The following is a 20,075-nucleotide window of genomic DNA, read 5'->3' as shown; positions in this document are numbered from 1 at the left end:
CTTAAACTTCACTAGTGTATCCGTCTTCACCACTGATTCAGGCAGTGCATTCCACGCACCAACCACTCTCTGAGTGAAAAACCTTCCTCTAATATTCCCCTTGAACTTCCCTCCCCTTACCTTAAAGTCATGTCCTCTTGTACTGAGCAGTGGTGCCCTGGAGAAGAGGCGCTGGCTGTCCACTCTATCTATTCATCTTAATATCTTGTACACCTCTATCATGTCTCCTCTCATCCTCCTTCTCTCCAAAAAGTAAAGTCCTAGCTCCCTTAATCTCTGATCATAATGCATACTCTCTAAACCAGGCAGCATCCTGGTAAATCTTTCCAATGCTTCCACATCCTTCCTATAGTGAGGTGACCTGAACTGGACACAGTACTCCAAGTATGGCCTAACTAGAGTTAGGCCAACAAAGTCTGCTTTGGTTAGACTTATGGAAAAATATCTACTCCCTTTAATTTTTTAATGCTTCTGTTTTCTCCTTTGCAGAACGAAAACAATAGCTTATGTAAACTGTTAAAGAACAGCCGATTTAACAGCCTACTTAATAATACAGGCCACTTATAAACAAACTATATATGCAAATAGCTTAAGTGAGCAGAAAAAATATAATTATAATAATATTAATAATGAAAGCAATACCCACATTAACACCACTCGCATTTAGTCAACTGGTCAGTTCTACGTTACCACTGATCCGAGAATTTCGCGCAATCTGGGCGGAGCTTATTGCGATGGTCCAATCGGTGCAGAATGACAATAATATGCTCAGAACCCGGGAAATTTAAAACGTCTAGGAAGCCCAACAGCCGCTTGGGTTCGTGATAATATTAGCTAAAGTAATAAAGCGGTGAGAAGGTTATCTGACTTTAAAAATTATTAACGTACCTGTTTGTATCATTGATAAATGCCTGTTCTTCATCGCCTTGAAAGAAAAACATTCTATAGCCGTGTAAATATTAGCTGGCGAATGTTTGGAAGTATTACTGTTCTTAAATACTTATTTTTATCGACAAATCAAATTGTTAACGAGCGTATAGTAAGTTCTTACGATATTACTTACTCTTTTTAAACAGTCACCAGTATGTTATAAACCTCTCGACATTACAAGCTACTTTTCATGATGCTTAGTGAAAGAAGGTTTTTTTTTCCTGATGGTTTAATTCTGCTCTTATACATACTACGTTCTTATAATTGTCGTATTGGACTTAAGCGTTTGGCTGATAGCTCTGTTAGGTAATAGACTTGAATGTAATTATCTTTTCAAGTTTACAAGCATTTATTTTTGATTTAGTTCTGCCTTTCCTTGTGAGGGTGGACTGATTTTTCAACAAATTTTCCGGTAACGAAATGGGTTGTGTACGCTTCTCGGTAAACTGTTCCGTAACAAATTGACTTGGCATATTCCGGAGATGATTCCTGTTAAATTTAAACAGCCTTTGTAAACACCATTTACCTTAGCACTAAGACTTTTGTGGTAGTAGTTATTATACTTTTTTATATGCTGTAATTACAATTCTGTAACCTAATTGAAGTGATAAAACAATTGCAAGTGGGTTTTAATATGGATTAAAACCAGATTAAAGGCAATTTTGTAGAATATCGGTTAAACTCTATTAGTTAATTCGTGGTAACTGGGTATAAGAAAGAACTCTTTAAAAAAAAAAATAGTTGTAGTCTACTGGCGAAGTAGTTACTAATAGCGTTTCATTCAATGTCGTTGGTTTTATAGTCGTGGCATGTAGGCTAAAATGGATAAATGCTATCAAAGCTGTATGGATAACTTTAATTTGAGTAGATACCTAATCGGATATTACGCAGCTATTATACATTTAGATGGATTAATTAGGGACAATGATGGGTGAAAAATCATGACGAGAGAATAGATTTATTAAGCATTTTCAAAATTGATTTAATGCAATGGACTGTTCGTGTATGCAGTAGGAATCTGGTCAGTGCTTGTCGATTAACGCTGAATAAGATTTGGTTATTGAAAGGGGCGCAATGTTTCGGAGTTGCATAGTTCGCCAACTTGGACACTTGGATTCTGTTGTTTAAGCTCCTATTACTGAACTTAATTTCACTGAGATGGTGATGAATAACATTTTTTTTCCCTTCAGCAACTGCAGTCTGGGAAAGAGTGTTATCGTGTGAGTTCCACAGGAGGTTTTTTGGGGAGGTGATGTTTCTTTTTTTTTAAGTGTAATTTTTCCAAGATTGAATGCTTGTACTACCTCTGCAGTGTTCTGGAGAATTGCTTTGCAATCACTTTCAAGTCCCTGGTTTTTGACTTTTTATCCACCATTGTATCTCCTTCAGCCACTCTCAATGTAGTTTAATAGCTCAAAATCCTTGTATTCCAGTAACTCACATTTAATGCCTCAACTCTCACCAAAATTATCAGAACTCAATGCCATGATCTTGAAGATCAAGAATATAAGTATGGAGTAAGCTGTAGGTTGTACAGTAGTCAAAGGGGACAAGTGCCATCAAAGAATTTAAAAGGGTTTGTATAAAGCCCATTTGACATACATGGACTTCAGCAAACCAGCTACATTCTGTGAAGAGTGTCAACACTAAACATAACATGCTCTGGCTTTTAGAACATACAAACCTACAGCACATTACAGGCCCTTTGGCCCACAATGTTGTGTCGACCATGTAACCTACTCTAGAAACTGCCTAGAATTACCCTAGCGCATAGCCCTCTATTTTTCTAAGCTCCTGTGTACCTATCTAAGAGTCTTTAAAAAGACCCTGTTGTGTCACCTTTACCACTGTCACTGGCAGTGAATTCCATGTACCCACCATTCTGTGTGGGAGGGGAACTTCAGAAAACTTTTAACCCACTCTTCTACTACTTCATCCAGGTCATTTATAAACATCACAAAGAGGAGGGGTCCCAGAATAGATCCCTGCGGAACACCACTGGTCACCAGCCTCCATGCAGAATATGAACCATCTACAACCACCCTTTGCCTTCTCTGGGCAAGCCAATTCTGGATCCACAAAGCAAGGTCTCCTTGGATTCCATGCCACCTTACTTCCTGAATGAGACTTGCATGAGGAATCTTGTTGAATGCCTTAATGAAATCCATTTATACTACATGCACTGCTCTACCTTCATCAATGTGTTTTGTTACTTCCTCAAAATAATTCAGTCAGTCTCATGAGGAGCAGCCTGCCCTCGACAAAGCCATGCTGACTATCCATAATCAGATTAAGTCTCTCCAAATGCTCAAATCCTGCCCCTCAGCATCTCCTCCAACAACTTGCCTAATGAGGAACAAAACACTGTTTCTCTTATGTGTACCAATGTAACATAATAATTCCCTTCCTATTAAATAATTACTAGATATCTGAATGTACAGGGAAAAATATCAGTAGTACTAATTGAATAATTCACTTCAACACAAGTTGTGGGTAACTGCAAAATTGTACACATTAAATTACTGCATGTGACCAGCTGAATCCAATATTTGCTTTTAAAGTATTAGATGGAGAATTCCATCGAATGTATGCTTGCTTTTAACTATTTTTGCTCATTATCATATCCCTACCCCCAATCATTCAAATTCAGATGTTTTTAATTTCAATTGGATGCAGTTCTGCTAATATGAAATGACCATCTCTATTGGCCATCAAAAACCATTGAAGGAAAAGCAAATGCCTGAGGTGCAGTTAAAAATTGTGAAAGCTTTTAAAATGCATCACATTTTTGATGTCAGATTCGGAGTTCAATTAACACTAGTGGCACGTGGATAAGGCATTGGTCTAGTGATCTGAAGGTCACTAGTTCGAGCCTCAGCTGAGGCAGCGTGTTGTATCCTTGAGCAAGGCACTTAACCACAAATTGCTCTGTGATGACACCGGTGCCAAGCTGTATGGGTCCTAGTGCCCTTCCCTTGGACAACATTGGTGGTGTAGAGAGGGGAGACTTCCAGCACAGGCAACTGCCAGTGTTCCATACAACCTTGCCCAGGCCTAAGTCATCATTGAAAATCGATGGACAGCCGAGAAAATGGCTGAGAAGATGGAAGAGAGAAAGTGAAAGTATTAATAGCAGTGTTCTAATCAAAGATGTGCTTTATGCTCATTGTTGGACTCTTTGTCACTGAAATCAAAATGTCTTTCATTTAAAACTCAGACTGTCAAGATGTCAACCAGCTGCAAAATAGAGAATGAAAGGATGAGAAAATTCAAGAATTTTGGCAAAAACATCGAGGTAATTTTTTTTTTGCATTCTTCTATTGATGGAACGTTTTCATTTCTCTATTTGGCATTGCTTTCATTCACATGGCATTACTAGATTAAGCTGCTCTTGCCTGTAGAATACCTTTTGTCCAGTTGACACACTCAACAAGATGCAACAACTGAAAATTGTGCTTGGTGGTTTGGGTCTTCAAACTCTCTCCCTGGAATTTTAACTTCTATCTCAAAATATTTTGGTGCCTTCAAAGATGGGTAGCATTTGAACATCTTCAAATTTTGGTGTAAGGACAGACAGCAGGTGGAGGTGACAGTGCAATATTCTGACTTTTTTTCATTGGGTGAAGAGCTGGAGAAAGTTGGAGCACAACCTGTGGTGCACAGGATCATTAGTAACTATAATCTTGATGTGTACTTTATTGGCAGCATGGGTGCAAGTTGCAGTTTCTTCTGATCAATCCCCTAGTAGTTTTCTCTTAAAATAGTTATCCTGTTGCATCTTTTTCTTGTTTTGTTTCTGATGACTCAAATCCCCAGAATACATGTCATTTGCTTTGTACTTTAATCTCCTTGTCTAGTGTCCATTAATGTTATATCTGTCTTACTGAGTGTTATCCACCACAGAAACCACATCTTCATTCCCACATCTTAATTTGTTTCTACAATTGAATTTCCCTTCTGCTGTTCTATTATTTCATTCAAAATCACCTGTTTTTAATCAATTACAAGATTTTGGGAAAGATAATTACATAATTTATGCTTTTCCTTGTTAAATGGATACATGAAGGCTTCATTATAACTTTAAAAATATTAGCATTGTATCTGATTCATTATTCTGTTTGCTATTTACAAAATGGCACATTTAAGAAGAAAGATTAAACATAAATGGTGGAACATTTGCTTGGATGTGGAAGATGTTGGTGAGATCATTAATGAATAGCTGCATCAGTATTTACCAAGGAGAAGAATGAGGCACATAGGGGGATTTGTGCTAAGCATATCGATATGCTAGGGCATTTTGAAGTAAAGGAGGTGGTGTTGGGTCTCCTAAAGAACATTAGGGTGGATAAGTCCCCAGGGCCTGAGGGAATATACCCCAGATTAGTGAGGGAGGCAAGGGAAGAGATTGTTGGGACCCTGACCAATATCTTTGTGTCCTCTTTAGCCACGTGAGGTCCCAGTGAAATGGCAAGTAGCCTAATATTCCATTATTCAAGAAGGGAGCCAGGGATAATCCTGGAAACTGTAGACTGTACAAACTGTAGTCTAATATCAGTGGTAGGGAAGTTGCTGTAGAAAAGTTGTAGCGACAGGGTTTATGAACTTTGGGAAACCATGGCCTCTTGAAGGAGAGATAGCATGGCTTTGTGCAGGGCAAGTTGGGTCTTAGTAACTTTTTTTTGATGAAGGTAGAGAGCTGTGCATGTTTACATGGATTTTGACAAGGTCCCTCATGGGATGTTAATCCAGAAGATTAAGATACATGGGATCCATGGTGAGTTAGGTTTCAGAACTAGTCTGCCTGGAGAAGACCATGCAGAGGTTGAAAGGACTTTTTCTAGCTGGAAGTCTATCAGTGGTGTTCTGCAGAGATCTTAACTGGGGCCTTTCCTGTGTGTGATGTATATAAATGACCTGAATGGAAAAGTAGATGGCTTGGGTTAGTAAGGTTGCAGGAGATGCAGAGATTGGTGTTGTGTATAGCATAGAAGACTGGCAAAGAATGCAAAGAGAAATAGATCAGTTGCAGATATGGGTGGAGAAATGGAAGATTGAGTTTAACCCAGTCAAATGTGAGGTGTTGCACCTCTGTAGGTCAAATACAAAGACAGTACACAGCTAAGGGCCTTCCCTTTAAAGGAGGTCTATAAAACTCTAGTTAGGCTGCATCTGGAAACTTTGGAGAGGGTACAGAAGGAGTTTAAACAGCATACCTGGATTAGATGACACATGATATAATGAGAGGTTGGATAAACTTGGCTTATTTTCTCTGGAGTGGCAAAGGCTGAGGTGAGATTTGTTAGATGTTTAAGATTGGGAGACACAGAGTAGACAGACTATCTTTTCCAAGGGTTGAAATATCCAATACCAGAAGACATACATTTAAGGTGAAAGGAAGTAAATTCAAAGGAGATGTAAGGGATGAGTTTTTGAGTGATGGGTGCCTAGAATACACTGCCTGGTGTAGTGGTAGAGGCAGAAACATTGGAGACTTTTTTAAAGAGATGTTTAGACGGGCTCAAGAATGTGGAAAATGGCAGGGGATGGACTTTGTGTAGGCAGCAGAGATTAGTTTAGTGGGCCATTTGATTACTAGTTTAATTGGTTTAGTACAACATTGTGACTGGAGGGCCTGTTCCTATAAAGTAAAGGAGACCACAAATGCAATATTTGGATTGAATGTTTTGCTCCACTGTTTAATAATTCTGTATTGGAGTTGAGTTTATTGTCATTGCACAGGTGCAATGAAATCAGAGTTGCAACAACACCACAGGCACATTTGACACCATAGGCATTATTCACTAGAAGATCAAGTTAAATATAAATTGTACACCTGTTAACAGAACACAATTTGAACAAAGATAAAGCACAGCTTCCCTTCTGCTGTTGGGAGAGCTCAGTCTCTATTCTCATCCCATGTCCTCGCAGACAGAACAAATGGAGTTCCCCTAGTTCTCACCCAAGAAGCTTCTGCAACCAGTTCATCTTGTCATTTCTGCTAATTGCAAATGTGATCCCATCACCAGTGACATCCTCCCCTCATCCTTTTCTGCCTTCCACTTGGACCACTCCTTCTGTGGCTCCCTGGTCTGTTTCTCTCTCCCTTATGCCTGGGATGTTCTTTGGCCTTCTACTTTTCCTTGCACCTCCTTCCTCACCATCATTCAGGGACCAGAACAGCCCTCCTAGGTGAGGCAAAGGTTGATATGCATTTCTTCCAACTTGTCTACTGCACTTGGTGCTCATGATGTCTCCCCCATTTCAGGAAACCAAGTGTGATTGTTTTGCAGAACAGTCAGTAAGCAATTATTTCAACTCGCCTTCCCAATCCCACTCCAACTTGTCCATCTGTAGCTTTCTCCACTCCTGGGATAAAGCCCAATGTAAATTGGAAGAACACTTTTTTTATTCTCTCTGGGTAGTCTACAACCCAATGAGATGAATGAGGCTTCCAACTTTAGCTAAACCACAACTGGTTTTCCCCCTCTTACCCCTCCCGATCTATTGGTGTTTCCATTTTTGTCCCCCTCCCTACCCTTTTCCGGTCCTTTTTCACCCATCATTATCCTTCTCTTCTAGCTTCATCCACCCACTTAATTTTCCCCACCCCATGTTCCCTGACATCTCCAAAGAATCTTTCTCATTTCATTCCTGCTTATTGCCCCCCTTCCCCAGCAGCAGCCGTTCCCTTTCTTCATATCCTCTCCCTCCACCAAGCTCCATCTGCTGATTGTCATTTCCTCGGTTTACCTCCATCTATCTGTCACCTACTATCTCCTAATTCTATCCCTGCTCATCTCCCATACCCAACACTTTCCTATATTTCTGCATCCCTCCCAGTCCACCAATCTCCTTGGAATCCTTTCTTGCCATCCCCCTTCTCTCTTCATGAACCATCTTGGCGCTACTGTCCTGATGCAGCAATTCAACCTGATACGTTGATCATTTCTTCACTTCAACATATACTGCTCGACTCTACCTCCAGCAGATTGCAAATATTGGGATCTGTAGCTCATCTCTTGCCTCCAAAAGAAAAGCAAATCTGTTTTAATGCAAAGTGTTCAAAGTGGTCATAATGTTGCTAAACTATAGTGATTGAGGTTTTGCTGGCTTGTTCAAAAACAGGTGGAAGGGAAATGGCTGTTCCTGAACCTGGTGACATGGGATTTCAGGTTCCCCTGCCTGATGAATGGATTTATTCACAGAATATTTTGTTATATTTTAGCTGCCACTAATATCACCTTCAACTGACAGAAGTTGACTTTAATTGTTAAGTGTTGCGGGCATGAATTGTCAGTTTCTTTATTCCTTTGGTCTTTCCTGTTCTTTAAACTTTTTTTTCTTTCCTCACCCCACGTACAAAATCAGGAACTGAGGAGACAGAGGGTTGAATATTGCATTGAATTACGAAAAGCCAAAAAAGATGAACAAATCTTGAAGCGACGCAACATTGGCAGCTTTCAAGAGGAAGATCCTTATTCATTACAAAAACTTGAGGGAGTTGTTGTATGTATATTATGCACTTTGACTATTACCTTGAGTTACACTGCAAAAGTTGAAACTACAAATTTGCTATTAACTTAATTTTGTTGGCTTTATGTATGAACATTTGAAAGCACATGCCTGATCTCTTGCCAGGTAATAAGACTCCAGTGAATGCCAAGTCCTTGCTATACAAGTTAGTCCAATCTATATCATCTCCCTTCAGGTGTCACTCTGGAGTCTTGTTTTGGTACAAGGGCAAAATTAGTTTTTGACCTACCACTGTAGATTATAGGTTTATGATCCAGTGCATTTTCTAAAAAGAATTCAAATGGAAAACATCATTCTGTGAAAGACAGAAAAATCTTAAGTAGAGAACTTGCATTATTTGAATGTTACCTGTTTTAATGTGGCCAGTTCTTAAATTTAAACTTAAAGCAATTTTTTTTTTAAACTTTTAGGACCACAATGTCACAATAGAAGAAATTGTGGTGGGAATGAACAGTCAAGAACCACTGCAACAACTGCAAGCTGCGTACAGAGCTAGGTACAAGCTTGGTATTTTAAAGCAGGGATGTTTTCCCCCCGTCTACTAGGGTTCAGGGAGGAACTTTCAGCTATATGTTCATCAATTTGCCCAAATTCCATTTCCAAAGTACATCCAGGGCAATTCAAATTCAGAGGAGCATCAGCAGAAGAATTAACTGCTGTCTTTGAAATTTGTTGTTGGCCCTTGCCCTCGCCTTTAGACCTCCATCTGTCTGGCTCAAAGCAACCTAAAATTGTAAAGTCCATGAAAGTTTCATAATTATCTGAAGAGAAATAGCTGTTCCGGCAGATTCTGTATCTTGCACTTGTGCTGAAGTGTCCAAATTTCCCAAATCTTGCATTTAGAAAATAAGCAAACATAAATATATAATTGTTTTGTACCAACACTGTCTTGACTTCTAGTCTCCATTACACAGTGACATATAGCATTTCAGTCTTCATCCTATAGTCCTGATGCAGAAACTAAGCAGACAAAATGCAATCCCAATTCAGCTTAGTTCATTCACTTTTCATCTTGAGTAATAGAATAGCTGTAGATTAAATGGGATTTTCTGCAACACTTGGTCTCAACAGGAAAGTTCTGTCCCGAGCATGGAAACCTCCATTGGATGAGATAATCGAAGCAGGGGTAATTGGCAAGTTCGTTGAGTTCCTTGGTCGAGATGATTATTCAGCACTGCAGTTTGAGTCTGCTTGGGCACTGACTAACATTGCATCTGGTACATCAACCCAGACAAAAGCAGTGGTGGATGGAGGTGCTATTCCAGCATTTGTACATCTCCTTGATTCTCCACACATGCACATCAGTGAACAGGCTGTCTGGGCTTTGGGTAATATTGCAGGTATAATGTGATTTATTTCTCTCCCCGCCCCCCCCCCCCCATCCCCAAACCTGTAAGATCCTAACAAGATTGGGATATAGAAATGAAGAAGCTAACATGTTAAATATCTTCCAGGTGATGGTACTCTTTATCGTGATGCAGTAATCAAAGGTTCTGCTGTCCCTTCACTACTAGGATTGGTAAAACCTGACATTTCTGTGAGTGTAGATCATTATGTACTGTAGTCCTTTGAATTGCTTGGCATTTTGTTCAGGCTGTTATTCAGAACATAGATTTATAACTAAATTTTGTCTTTCTACTTGATTTTTGGATTAACAGGCAGGAGTGTGTCCCTTTGATAATGCAAGGCTCATTGTTCCTTTTTTTCACTTCACTTTCCCCTCTCCCAAAGCCTCCGACACAAAGCTAAAAGCTTTGTTGAGGTGATGAGTGATGGGGACTTCTACAGGTAGAAAGTGGTGGGGAATAGGGTATGGGGGAATTGTAGCACATCTTTGAATTTGAGCATGTGTTGTGATTATTCTTTAACAGGTCATGATGTTGCAGATTGAAATTATCCCAACAATTTTAAATGCACCTTGAGGTTGTGTTACATTGCCATGTGTTGAGTTTGCTTTCACTTCAAAATTACTTTGGAAATGACTTTGGCACATGCCACTTAAGAGTAATGGAAGTGTTATTTGTGGGACAACTGTTGTTATTCCCTCAAAATAAAGCAGATTAACAGAACATTTAAATTGGGGCCTTATTAGACTATTCAGCCTTTCCAAAGTCCTCTGGCATTTATGGCAGCTCTGACCTTTTATCCACTTGTTCATTGCAATTTGTCCAGCTCTGATTTTGCTGATCTTTGAAGAGGAGTTCCAGAAATTAAATTCTGGGAAAGATGTTGCTTGATTTACAAAAACTTCTCAACCACCATCACTAAAATAAACTAATAACTATCTTTGTTGCTATTTGTTTTCAATTTGTGTACACACAGCCATGTTTCTTACAGCAGTAGTTAATAAGTGCTTTGGCTAACCAAAATTGAGAGATGCTATTAAAATACAAGTCTTTTTGTAACAAAACTGCACATTAGATTCAACTTTAGTGCCTTGGTCTTTATGGTCACTGACTTGCAAGGGCTGCTCATCTAGAAATGGCTCCAATTTAAAACTTTAATCCTTTCATATTACCACATGACTTACACATTTCCCATGTCTTCCTCTGAAATATCTGGGCTTTATTTTGGCTTCATAACAAACTTTGATTTCAGTCACTCATTCAGCCTCTGCTTTCAAAGTCTAAGATCCATTATTCTCCCTCCAGTTATTCTGTTTTTTTGGGAAGCTTAAAATCTAGCTCCAAAATTTACTCTTTTGTCACTGTCCATTTTTAAAATTATTACTGAAATACTATAATAAGTTTAATGAGTTAAATATGCATTTTTAATCCTGTCATTGAGTGGAGAAAATGTAAGAATACAGTTGTCATTAATTTCTAGTTGTAGGTCTTCAATGATTTGTTAATTTAAAAATGGTAATTGTTTTTGGATGGACTATTGAAAGCTTAATATCACAGTTTATATACTGGTTTAATTACTAATCTTTCAATAAAATATTTATCCCTCTTTTAGTATTGACCTCATTTTAACTTACTTGCATTTTAGATTGGATACTTGCGTAACATCACATGGACTTTGTCAAACCTGTGTCGCAACAAAAATCCACATCCACCCCTTGCAACAGTTCAACAAATACTTCCCACACTTCTTCAGTTGCTTCATCATCGTGACGTTGCACTCTTGTCTGATGCGTGTTGGGCAATATCCTACCTCACTGATGGCCCTGATGATCGTATTGAATTGGTGGTTCAGACAGGCATTTTGCCAAGGCTTGTTCAATTGATGTCTAGTGCTGATCTGGCTGTGTTGGTGAGTAATCTGACAGGGCTCCACCGTCTCATTGTATTTTTTTGTAACTTGTGAAAACTTATTCAAAGAAAATAACTAGCTTTGTTACTAAAGTTGAAAGGAATCTGTAAATGGCACTTGAAGTTGCCTGGCCTGGAAATGAATATTTAACACCTAACCTTGTTCAGAATCAGATTTAATATCACTGGCCCATGTCGTGAAATTTGTTAACTTTATGGCAACAGATCCTTTCGATGTTTTGTGGCGGGTCGGGTGGTAACCTTGCCATTTCTTTAGCATTTGTCTATCTTTTGAAGCAGAATTGCTAGCTCAACACTCAACGCAACACAGATGGAAAGTGTGCAAGGAGCCAGCTGGATTTGAACCCAGAACCACGCACCTCTAAGTTCAGTGTGGGTGCTGCTACACTGGCTAGCAAACAAATGACTTGATGCTCTATTGTTGCTAGATCAGTTAATTTCAATTTATCAGTCAGGATAGATAGATAGATACTTTATTCATCCCCATGGGGAAATTCAACATTTTTCCAATGTCCCATACACTTATTGTATCAAAACTAATTACATACAATACTTAACTCAGTATAAATATGATATGCATCTAAAATCACCCTCTCAAAAAAAGCATTAATAAATAGCTTTTAAAAAGTTCTTAAATAGTTTACTAAAATACATTGAATGGTAACTTAAGCTCAATCATAACCCCGGCACTTTAACATATCTTACCCCTGGCGGTTGAATTGTAAAGCTGAATGGCATTGGGGAGTAATGATCTCTTCATCCTGTCTGAGGAGCATTGCATCGATAGCAACCTGCCGCTGAAGCTGCTTCTCTGTCTCTGGATGGTGCTATGCAGAGGATGTTCAGGGTTTTCCATGATTGACCGTAGCCTACTCAGCGCCCTTCGCTCAGCTACCGATGTCATACTCTCCAGTTCTGTGCCCACGACAGAGCCCGCCTTCCTTACCAGCTTATTAAGACGTGAGGCATCCCTCTTCTTAATGCTGCCTCCCCAACACGCCACCACAAAGAGGGCGCTCTCCACAACTGACCAATAGAACATCTTCAGCATCTCACTACAAACATTGAATGACGCCAACCTTCTAAGGAAGTACAGTTGACTCTGTGCCTTCCTGCACAAGGCATCTGTGTTGGAAGATATTTTGAGAAAGAATACGTGCCCATTTAATATGAACTTCTCTGCTTTTTGTCCTCTACATTATAACAATACTATGTTGCAAAAAGAGGGAAAACAGCCATTTGTGACCAGCTCCTATAGTCTCCTAATTATTGACTGAAGCTCCTTGACTGCTGTGGAGAATGGAGTGGGGAGATCTAAAACAGTATATTGAGTGTGTGGCTGCCACTTGTTATGATATTTTTTTCCTTCAAGTACTTTTAGAATGAAGATTAGCTTCTGCTTTACCGGCAGCTGGTCATTATTATGATTTAAACATAGGTGTAGCCTAGCATACAAACTGAGCTTATCTTTCCAGTGTGATGCAGCAACCAGCTACATGTCCAGAAGCTCCATCTTGTAAATGTCATATCAAATGTCAATTATGGACCAGTTTCGTGTTAAGTTAGTGGGCATTTAATTTTGATGAATTTAATGACATTTTTACATGTGGAAATTTCAGACTCCAGCCCTCCGTGCTGTTGGCAACATTGTGAGTGGAACTGACAGCCAGACAGATGCTGTCCTTGAAGCTGGAGTTCTTTCTATTCTCCCAAAGCTCTTGAAGCATTCCAAGGCCTGCATACAAAAAGAAGCTGCTTGGGCTATTTCCAATATTGCTGCAGGACCAACACTGCAAATTCAACAATTGATTACTTGTGGAGTTATATCTCCTCTTATTGAAGTTATGGAAAAGGTAGGTATTTCAGTATTTAATTGGTCATAAGGGATTGAATTACATGAAAATGTCTACCTACTTCATGTAGTTTCAATTGTCCAAAAAATTGTGATTGTGCTTTGTGGCATTGACGATTAAGGTGTTGATGCACCATCAATAACTCTGAGACGTGGGTTAAGGTAGGCTTTTATTGGCTGGAAGAAAGCACAAGCAGCAAGTGATCATCACACAACATCCTGGAGACTGAGGAAGGGCCTATGGCTCCAATCGCCTTTATACCGGGGTCTGTGGGAGGAGCCACAGGAGCAGTAAGCAGGGGGTGTGTGTCCAGACAGTTATATGTAGTTCACCACAGGTGTTTGCACCACACTTGATTTAGATGTGTTTAATTAGTAAATCCTATCATCAAGCAGTTGTGAACTTACTAACTTATTATCACTTAAAAATGAACACGAGCTTTGCTGGCTATAATAAATTAGTGCCTTGGAAGTTGTGTGGTGATACAACGGCCATTTGAGCAGATACTGTGTTCCGGATGGTCTGTGCCATTTTTTAAATGGCACTCATTTGGGAAAAGTGGGAATTTTGCAAATGAGGGTGGTGGGGGAGGGGAGTAATTGCCTCATTTAAAAAAAAGTTATTTGCTGCTTTTTTGTTTCACTAGTTTAACTTGTTTTGTATGTCTGGAGCAATGACCAGATATTTAATATTTTTAAAGCTTTTTTAAAAACCTTCGACAGATGTGAATGCAGAGGAGTTCTGTGGGTGGGCTTGTTCAGACCTCAATCACATTATGCCAACTGCTTGACTCCAGGCTTTGACTTCTCCAGTAAGATTACCCTTTGCAGACAATGTAAATGTAAAAACATCTTTTCATAAGAAGCAAGTGCAGACACAAAAGCCTTGCTTTTGGAACCCTAATGTGCAAAATGCCTTTTGGTTTTAACCAAAACAACTGAAGGAATGCACTTGAATGAAACATCCACTTGCTCTAACATCTTTTAAAACTTGTTTTGCAGGGTGACTTTAAAGCTCAGAAGGAAGCTGTTTGGGCTGTTACTAATTACACCAATGGTGGTACAGTTGAACAGGTTGTTCACCTGGTGCAGTGTGGGGTACTGCAACCTCTCATTAATCTCCTGACTGCTAAAGATACCAGAATTATTCTTGTGATCCTGGATGCTCTGGCAAATATTTTCCTTGTAAGCAAACCTGAGTTTCTTTTGTAAGAGATTTTAAAAACTTGTAGCCATATTTACTTTGAGGCTCATGGTTGACTAAAGTGAGGACTTTGTCCTTTTGGAGAAAAGTCTCTAACAATATGGAAGTCGAGGAGAACCATGCAACAATGTTCCATAAGCTATGTATAAATCGAGGATATTGTAGTACGTCTTGTAAATGCTTTGCCTCCCTCTTGTAGAAAACATCTTAAATTGCCGAATTAATGGGAAGCTTTGGCTATGATCTTGGCAATGGTAGAATGAATGGTACATTGTGGACATCTCTGACCAATGTTCCTTGTCATTTTTATTTAAAAAAAAAAAAAAAGCAAGGATTGAGTCAACTTGGCATCCATGGGAAGTAAGCCTAATTTTGATGGGTAAGATTTGAAGCACAACTAGCCTTTAGAATGCTATCAAGGAATAAAGATTAATTAGTATTCAAACAATTTCAACGTTTGCAGTAGTTGAAAATGTAGAGACGTGGAGTTCATTTTGAAATCGAGGGATTTGGTTTAATTAACTGATTGAGGTTCTAAGCCTACACCGGCCTGAAGTGTAGTCATGGGCACCCAATGGGTCCCAGATATGCCTACCTTTTTTTTGTCAGCTACGTGGAACAGTCCACATTCCAAGCCTACACTCATCACCACGCAACTCTTCCTACATCACATTGATGACTGCACTGTGGCTGCTTCCTACACCCTTGCTGAGCTTGTCAATTTCATCATCTTTGCCTCCAATTTCCACCCTGCTCTCAGTTATCTGGTCTGTTCCTGGCACTCTTCTGATCGGTCTCCATCTCTGGATACAGTATCTACTGATGTCTTTTATAAACTCACTGACTTTCACAGCTATATTGATTATACCTCTTCCTACACTAAACTTGTGTATATATTTTTTTAAAAAGCCATGCCCTTTTCTCAGTTGCTCCATCTATGCTGCATTTGATCTCGGGATGAGGCTTTTCATTCCTGAACAAATACCCTTCAAAGAAAGGGCTTCCCTTTGTTACAATCAATGTTGCCCTCGCCCACCTCTCCAATTTCACATACATCTGCCCTCACACTATCCTCCTGCCACCACACCAGGGACAGGGTTCCACTTTTCCTCACCTACCACCCCACAAGCATCTGTACCCAGCACATAATTTTCCATAACTTCAGCCATCTCCAACAGGATCCCACACCAAACACCTCTTTTCCCCACCTCATACTTTTCACTTTGTGGGGATCACTCCCTACAATGACTCCCTTGTCCACTCATCCTCCTCACTAATCTCCCTCTTGGTACTTACTCTTGCAAGCAGAGCAAGTGCCACACCTGCATCTGCACCTAATCCATCATCATCAGGACCCCAAACAGTTCTTCCAGATGAGGCGTCTGCTGTATCCAGTGGTCCCGATTTGGCCTTCTGTATATCGGAGAGAGCAGATTATAGATTGGGAGACCACTTCAACCACCTTTGCTCTGTCTCCCACAAGAAGTGGAATTTCCTGTTGCCCATCCATTTAAATTCCACTTTCCATTCCCATTCTGACATGTCAGTGAGGCCACACTCTACCGTCGGGACAAGGCCACACTTGGGTTGGAGGAGCAACACCTTGATTTCCATCTGGGTAGCCTCTATCCTGATGGTATGAACATTGATTCCTTGAACTTCTGGTAATTGCTCCCCTCACCATTCCCTATTGTTTCCCTCACCACCTCTTCTTGACTGCCCACCACCTCCTGCTGTTCATCCCCTTTCCCTTTCTTGCATGGTCTTCTGTCCTCTTATCAGGTTCACTCTTCTCCAGTCCTTTTTATCTCTCCCATTAATCAATTTCCCTACTCCTTATTTCACCCCCTCCTGGTTTCACCTATTACCTGTCACCTTGTACTTCCTCCCCACCCCCCCACTTTTTATTCTGACATCTTCCCCCTTTTCTAGTCCCGATGAAGGGTCCGTACCCAAAACGTCGACTGTTGCTCCCATCCATAGATGTTGCCTGACCTGCTGAGCTCCTCCAGCACACTGTATTGCTCTAGATTTCCAGCATCTGCAGTACTCTTATGTCAGCTGATTGAGTTGCTAGCAAAATTAGAATTTTTCATTGGCACATACAAAAGTAGACTCTGAGACAGTAGCTATAAGGGGTTATGTTGAGTCATTTCCATTAAAGAAAACATTGCATATATGTCAGTATTCTGCTAAGAAATTCTTGCTGTGCTTTAATAACAGGCAGTAGGGTGCACAAAGCAATGATACCATGATATGAAGATTGAATATACTGCACAAGCACAACAGCATTTGGAGACGTGAACTTGCATTTAAAAGTGGACCTTGATTTGAAGGCTTTGCATTATTTTCTGGTCTGCTTGTCCCCATTAACGTAGGAAGTAGAGGACATCTAAAAGTTACCCTCTTGATAATACTGGTCTCTTTGTACCAATTGTATTTCCTTTGTCCTACTTGTACTTTACTGGCACTTAGTGAACTTAAATCTAATTTTTTTTTTTCTCCCTTAAATCAAGCTGACAGTACTGACAATGTGGAACTTTTTATATAGAAAAAAAATGGAAATACTCTGCCGGTCAGGCAGTGAGTTTTCATTCCCAGATCTTTGAACTGAAATAATAACTTCTAAGTATTTTGATCACTATTTCAGATTTCCAGCATTTTAACATTTTATTTTCAAACACACATGACCTTGTATTAGTCATTAATATGCTAAATATTTGAGGGCCAGTCCCATGCCAGAACCTCTGTACAAGATTTCGTAACTTAAACAAACTGAAGTGAGGAGAGATGAGTCTTGAGACTGAAATGATTGTTTAGTCTACAGATAAAAAGAAAAGCAATGTCTTGACTTGCACAAATGTCTTTTGAGGGTGGCAGGAGAAGTTGTGGAAAGCTGCTTTTTCTTTAACCATTTTTTTAAAAAGGTACAAAAGCAGGTCGAGCTTGTAGCAGTGGCTATCCTGACAAAGATCTTTTAGCATTCTGTCATAGACAGGAAATATGATGGGTACCCTTGGTTGAATGCAATAGCAATAATTTAAATTTGACACTACTGTCCAAGAAAATGCAGCCAGTTTAATTGACCCACTAACAAATCTGAAGGGAACTTCAGTTAAGTGGGCTGATCAGTGCCATGTATAATCAGCCACACAGACACCAGGTGTCTTCTTCCATTCAATATTTCTGGGATTCTTAATGTATTGGGGATCGTGCTGAAATTTGCATTTGAGTTGGCAATATCAGATTTGCATCCTGAGACTGATCATAATTCATTTAGAAAATTAAATGGAGAAAGAAGAAAAACTTTTTTAAAAATTACTGCTACTGTTGTTTTCCTGTCATGGCAGATTTGTATTGAACGTTTTCAAACTTTTCAGTAAATCAGCCCAAACGGAAGAGAATCTTATCTGAAGAACAGACATGCTGTTAGCTGCATCTAAATACTAGATGTGGATAAAATGCCATTAATTCTATTTTTTTTTTTTGTGCACAACAGGCTGCTGAGCAGTTGGGTGAAACAGATAAATTATGTTTAATAATAGAGGAGTTTGATGGCTTGGAGAAAATTGAAGCTCTTCAATGTCATTCCAATAACACGGTGTACCAAACATCATTAAAGCTAATTGAGAAGTATTTCTGTGATGAGGTAAGCCTTCGCATGCTGACCTATTCGTTTGTTGCTCACAAATGCTTGTTTTCCTTTTCAAACTTGCACTGATTTGATGCTGTGAATTGCAGACTTTTTTTGATTTGTACTTCAACTGACAAGAAGATTGAATGCCTGCATTTTGATATGCTTGCCGAAAGAGTAGAATCAATTTTGTCATTCCACCAAAAAAAAAAACTGGTGGTGGCTTTTCCCAGACTGGATCAATGCAGGCTGCTGAAGCAAATAAACCAGTGGGAGGGGGGTGCTGGAGATGGAGACAAAGCCCTTTCATACATATTTGTTTCATTTAACTGCTATTGGGAAGCTACTTAGATATTCACTCCATGATTTGAAGGAAGGAAAAAGATTTAAGGTTTACAATATTGTCTTAAATCTTGCAACTTGGTTCTTGGGAACAATTGCCTTCATATTTTGTAGCATGGAGGGAGGCTATTCAAACAGTCCATACTGACTCTCGGGGCAATCCTGTGACATGTTCCCTCGTACATGCCCATCAATCTTGCTTTTATCCAAACAAGGGGAAATTTGTACTTTTTGTACAAAACAAGCAGCAGGTCCTTTTGGCCTTGTTAAGAAATGGGGAAACCACAGGGAGAACATGCTTTACACAGACAGTGCCAGAGTAATGAGATAGATGTAAGTGATCAGTTTTTCTTTTTTTTGAGAGGAGTGGGTACTGCATTTTTACTGATTATTATTGGTGGTCTACAATTTTGAAGACTTAAAATTTTAACAGTTTCAATTCAATTTTTCTTTAGGAGCAAGAGTTACAAACTTGGAACCAGAAGTAACAATGGCATATAAAAGTCAATGCTGCTTTGAAAGATGGGGGTTGGCTTTTGAAGTGCGCAGAACAACAGTTGGTGCTATAATTTGTAATAAAGTATGTATTTTCAGCAATAAATGTAGTTTGCAAAGCCTGTTTTGAACTAGTGGGTTTTTTGAGAATCTGTGTAGAATGGTAAACATTTAACAAGTATGTCAAATGAGGTTCTGGGCTGAATTTCAGTCTCCTATTTAACATGTATCAAATCTTGGTACTAGTTGGATCAATTTAGCACAGTGCAGAAAGTAATTTCCGTGTCTAAAAGCCATTGAGCAACAAGTAACAATCTGCTGAGTAAAATTTGATGCAAATTGCAGGTAGTCCTGGGGAACTAACCAAAACTCTATTTGTTTGCTTTAATTCTTTTTAACCTTTGAGTAGAGTTTTAAATTTGGATGTTTATACACTGGATTGTAAAATGTGATTTTATTAATTCTTTCAGGATGTGGCTATCATTGGCAGAAAATACTAGCTTTTCCCTTTGGGTAATTGTCCTTGTATGATGACCAGACTGCAGTTGCTGGAATCTGGAGCGAAAATAAGCTGCTGGAGGAACTTAGCAGGTCAGGTGGCATCTGTGGAGGGATATATGGACAGTTGACAGCTTGTGTTTTGACTCCATCTGGACAAAGAGTAAAATGGAGATGGCCCATATAAAGTGGTGGTAGAGATGGGGGGAAAGGGTAAAAGATGGCAAATAAAGGGTGATCCAGATGATAGGTGGGGGATAGATCCACTTTAAAAACTGAATCCATCTTTTCTAGATCTTGCCCCACCCCCCA

At 39.4% G+C, this 20,075-nt stretch overlaps 1 protein-coding gene across 2 annotated transcripts; it reads left to right on the top strand.

The window, feature by feature from the left end:
* The first annotated feature begins 800 nt into the window (after positions 1-800).
* LOC140735092 (importin subunit alpha-5-like) lies at positions 801-19,358 on the top strand. 2 transcript variants are annotated; one of them, XM_073059887.1, is made up of 11 exons: positions 801-850; positions 4,148-4,225; positions 8,299-8,436; positions 8,874-8,959; positions 9,535-9,803; positions 9,918-10,000; positions 11,455-11,718; positions 13,358-13,591; positions 14,593-14,775; positions 18,294-18,443; positions 19,226-19,358. In XM_073059887.1, exons 2-11 carry the CDS (start codon positions 4,157-4,159, stop codon positions 19,256-19,258), a joined length of 1,509 nt encoding a protein of 502 aa, XP_072915988.1. In that variant the 5' UTR covers positions 801-850; positions 4,148-4,156; the 3' UTR covers positions 19,259-19,358. The 2 variants fall into 2 exon arrangements, with proteins under 2 accessions (XP_072915988.1, XP_072915987.1); XM_073059886.1 differs by lacking the exon at positions 801-850 and adding an exon at positions 952-1,039.
* Positions 19,359-20,075: the final 717 nt, after the last annotated feature.

The sequence above is a fragment of the Hemitrygon akajei genome, chromosome 11 (genome assembly GCF_048418815.1).
Source record: "Hemitrygon akajei chromosome 11, sHemAka1.3, whole genome shotgun sequence".
NCBI classification, from domain to species: Eukaryota; Metazoa; Chordata; class Chondrichthyes; order Myliobatiformes; family Dasyatidae; genus Hemitrygon; species Hemitrygon akajei.
This window is presented reverse-complemented; position numbering and strand designations above follow the sequence as displayed.

Coding starts and splice junctions, on each gene's coding strand:
- LOC140735092 (XM_073059886.1), top strand. CDS start 971: ATGTTTGGAAGTATTACTGTTCTTAAATACTTATTTTTATCGACAAAT. Junction 13,592..14,592: donor TTATTGAAGTTATGGAAAAG/GTAGGTATTTCA, acceptor CTTGTTTTGCAG/GGTGACTTTAAAGCTCAGAA. Junction 18,444..19,225: donor AGAAGTATTTCTGTGATGAG/GTAAGCCTTCGC, acceptor ATTTTTCTTTAG/GAGCAAGAGTTACAAACTTG.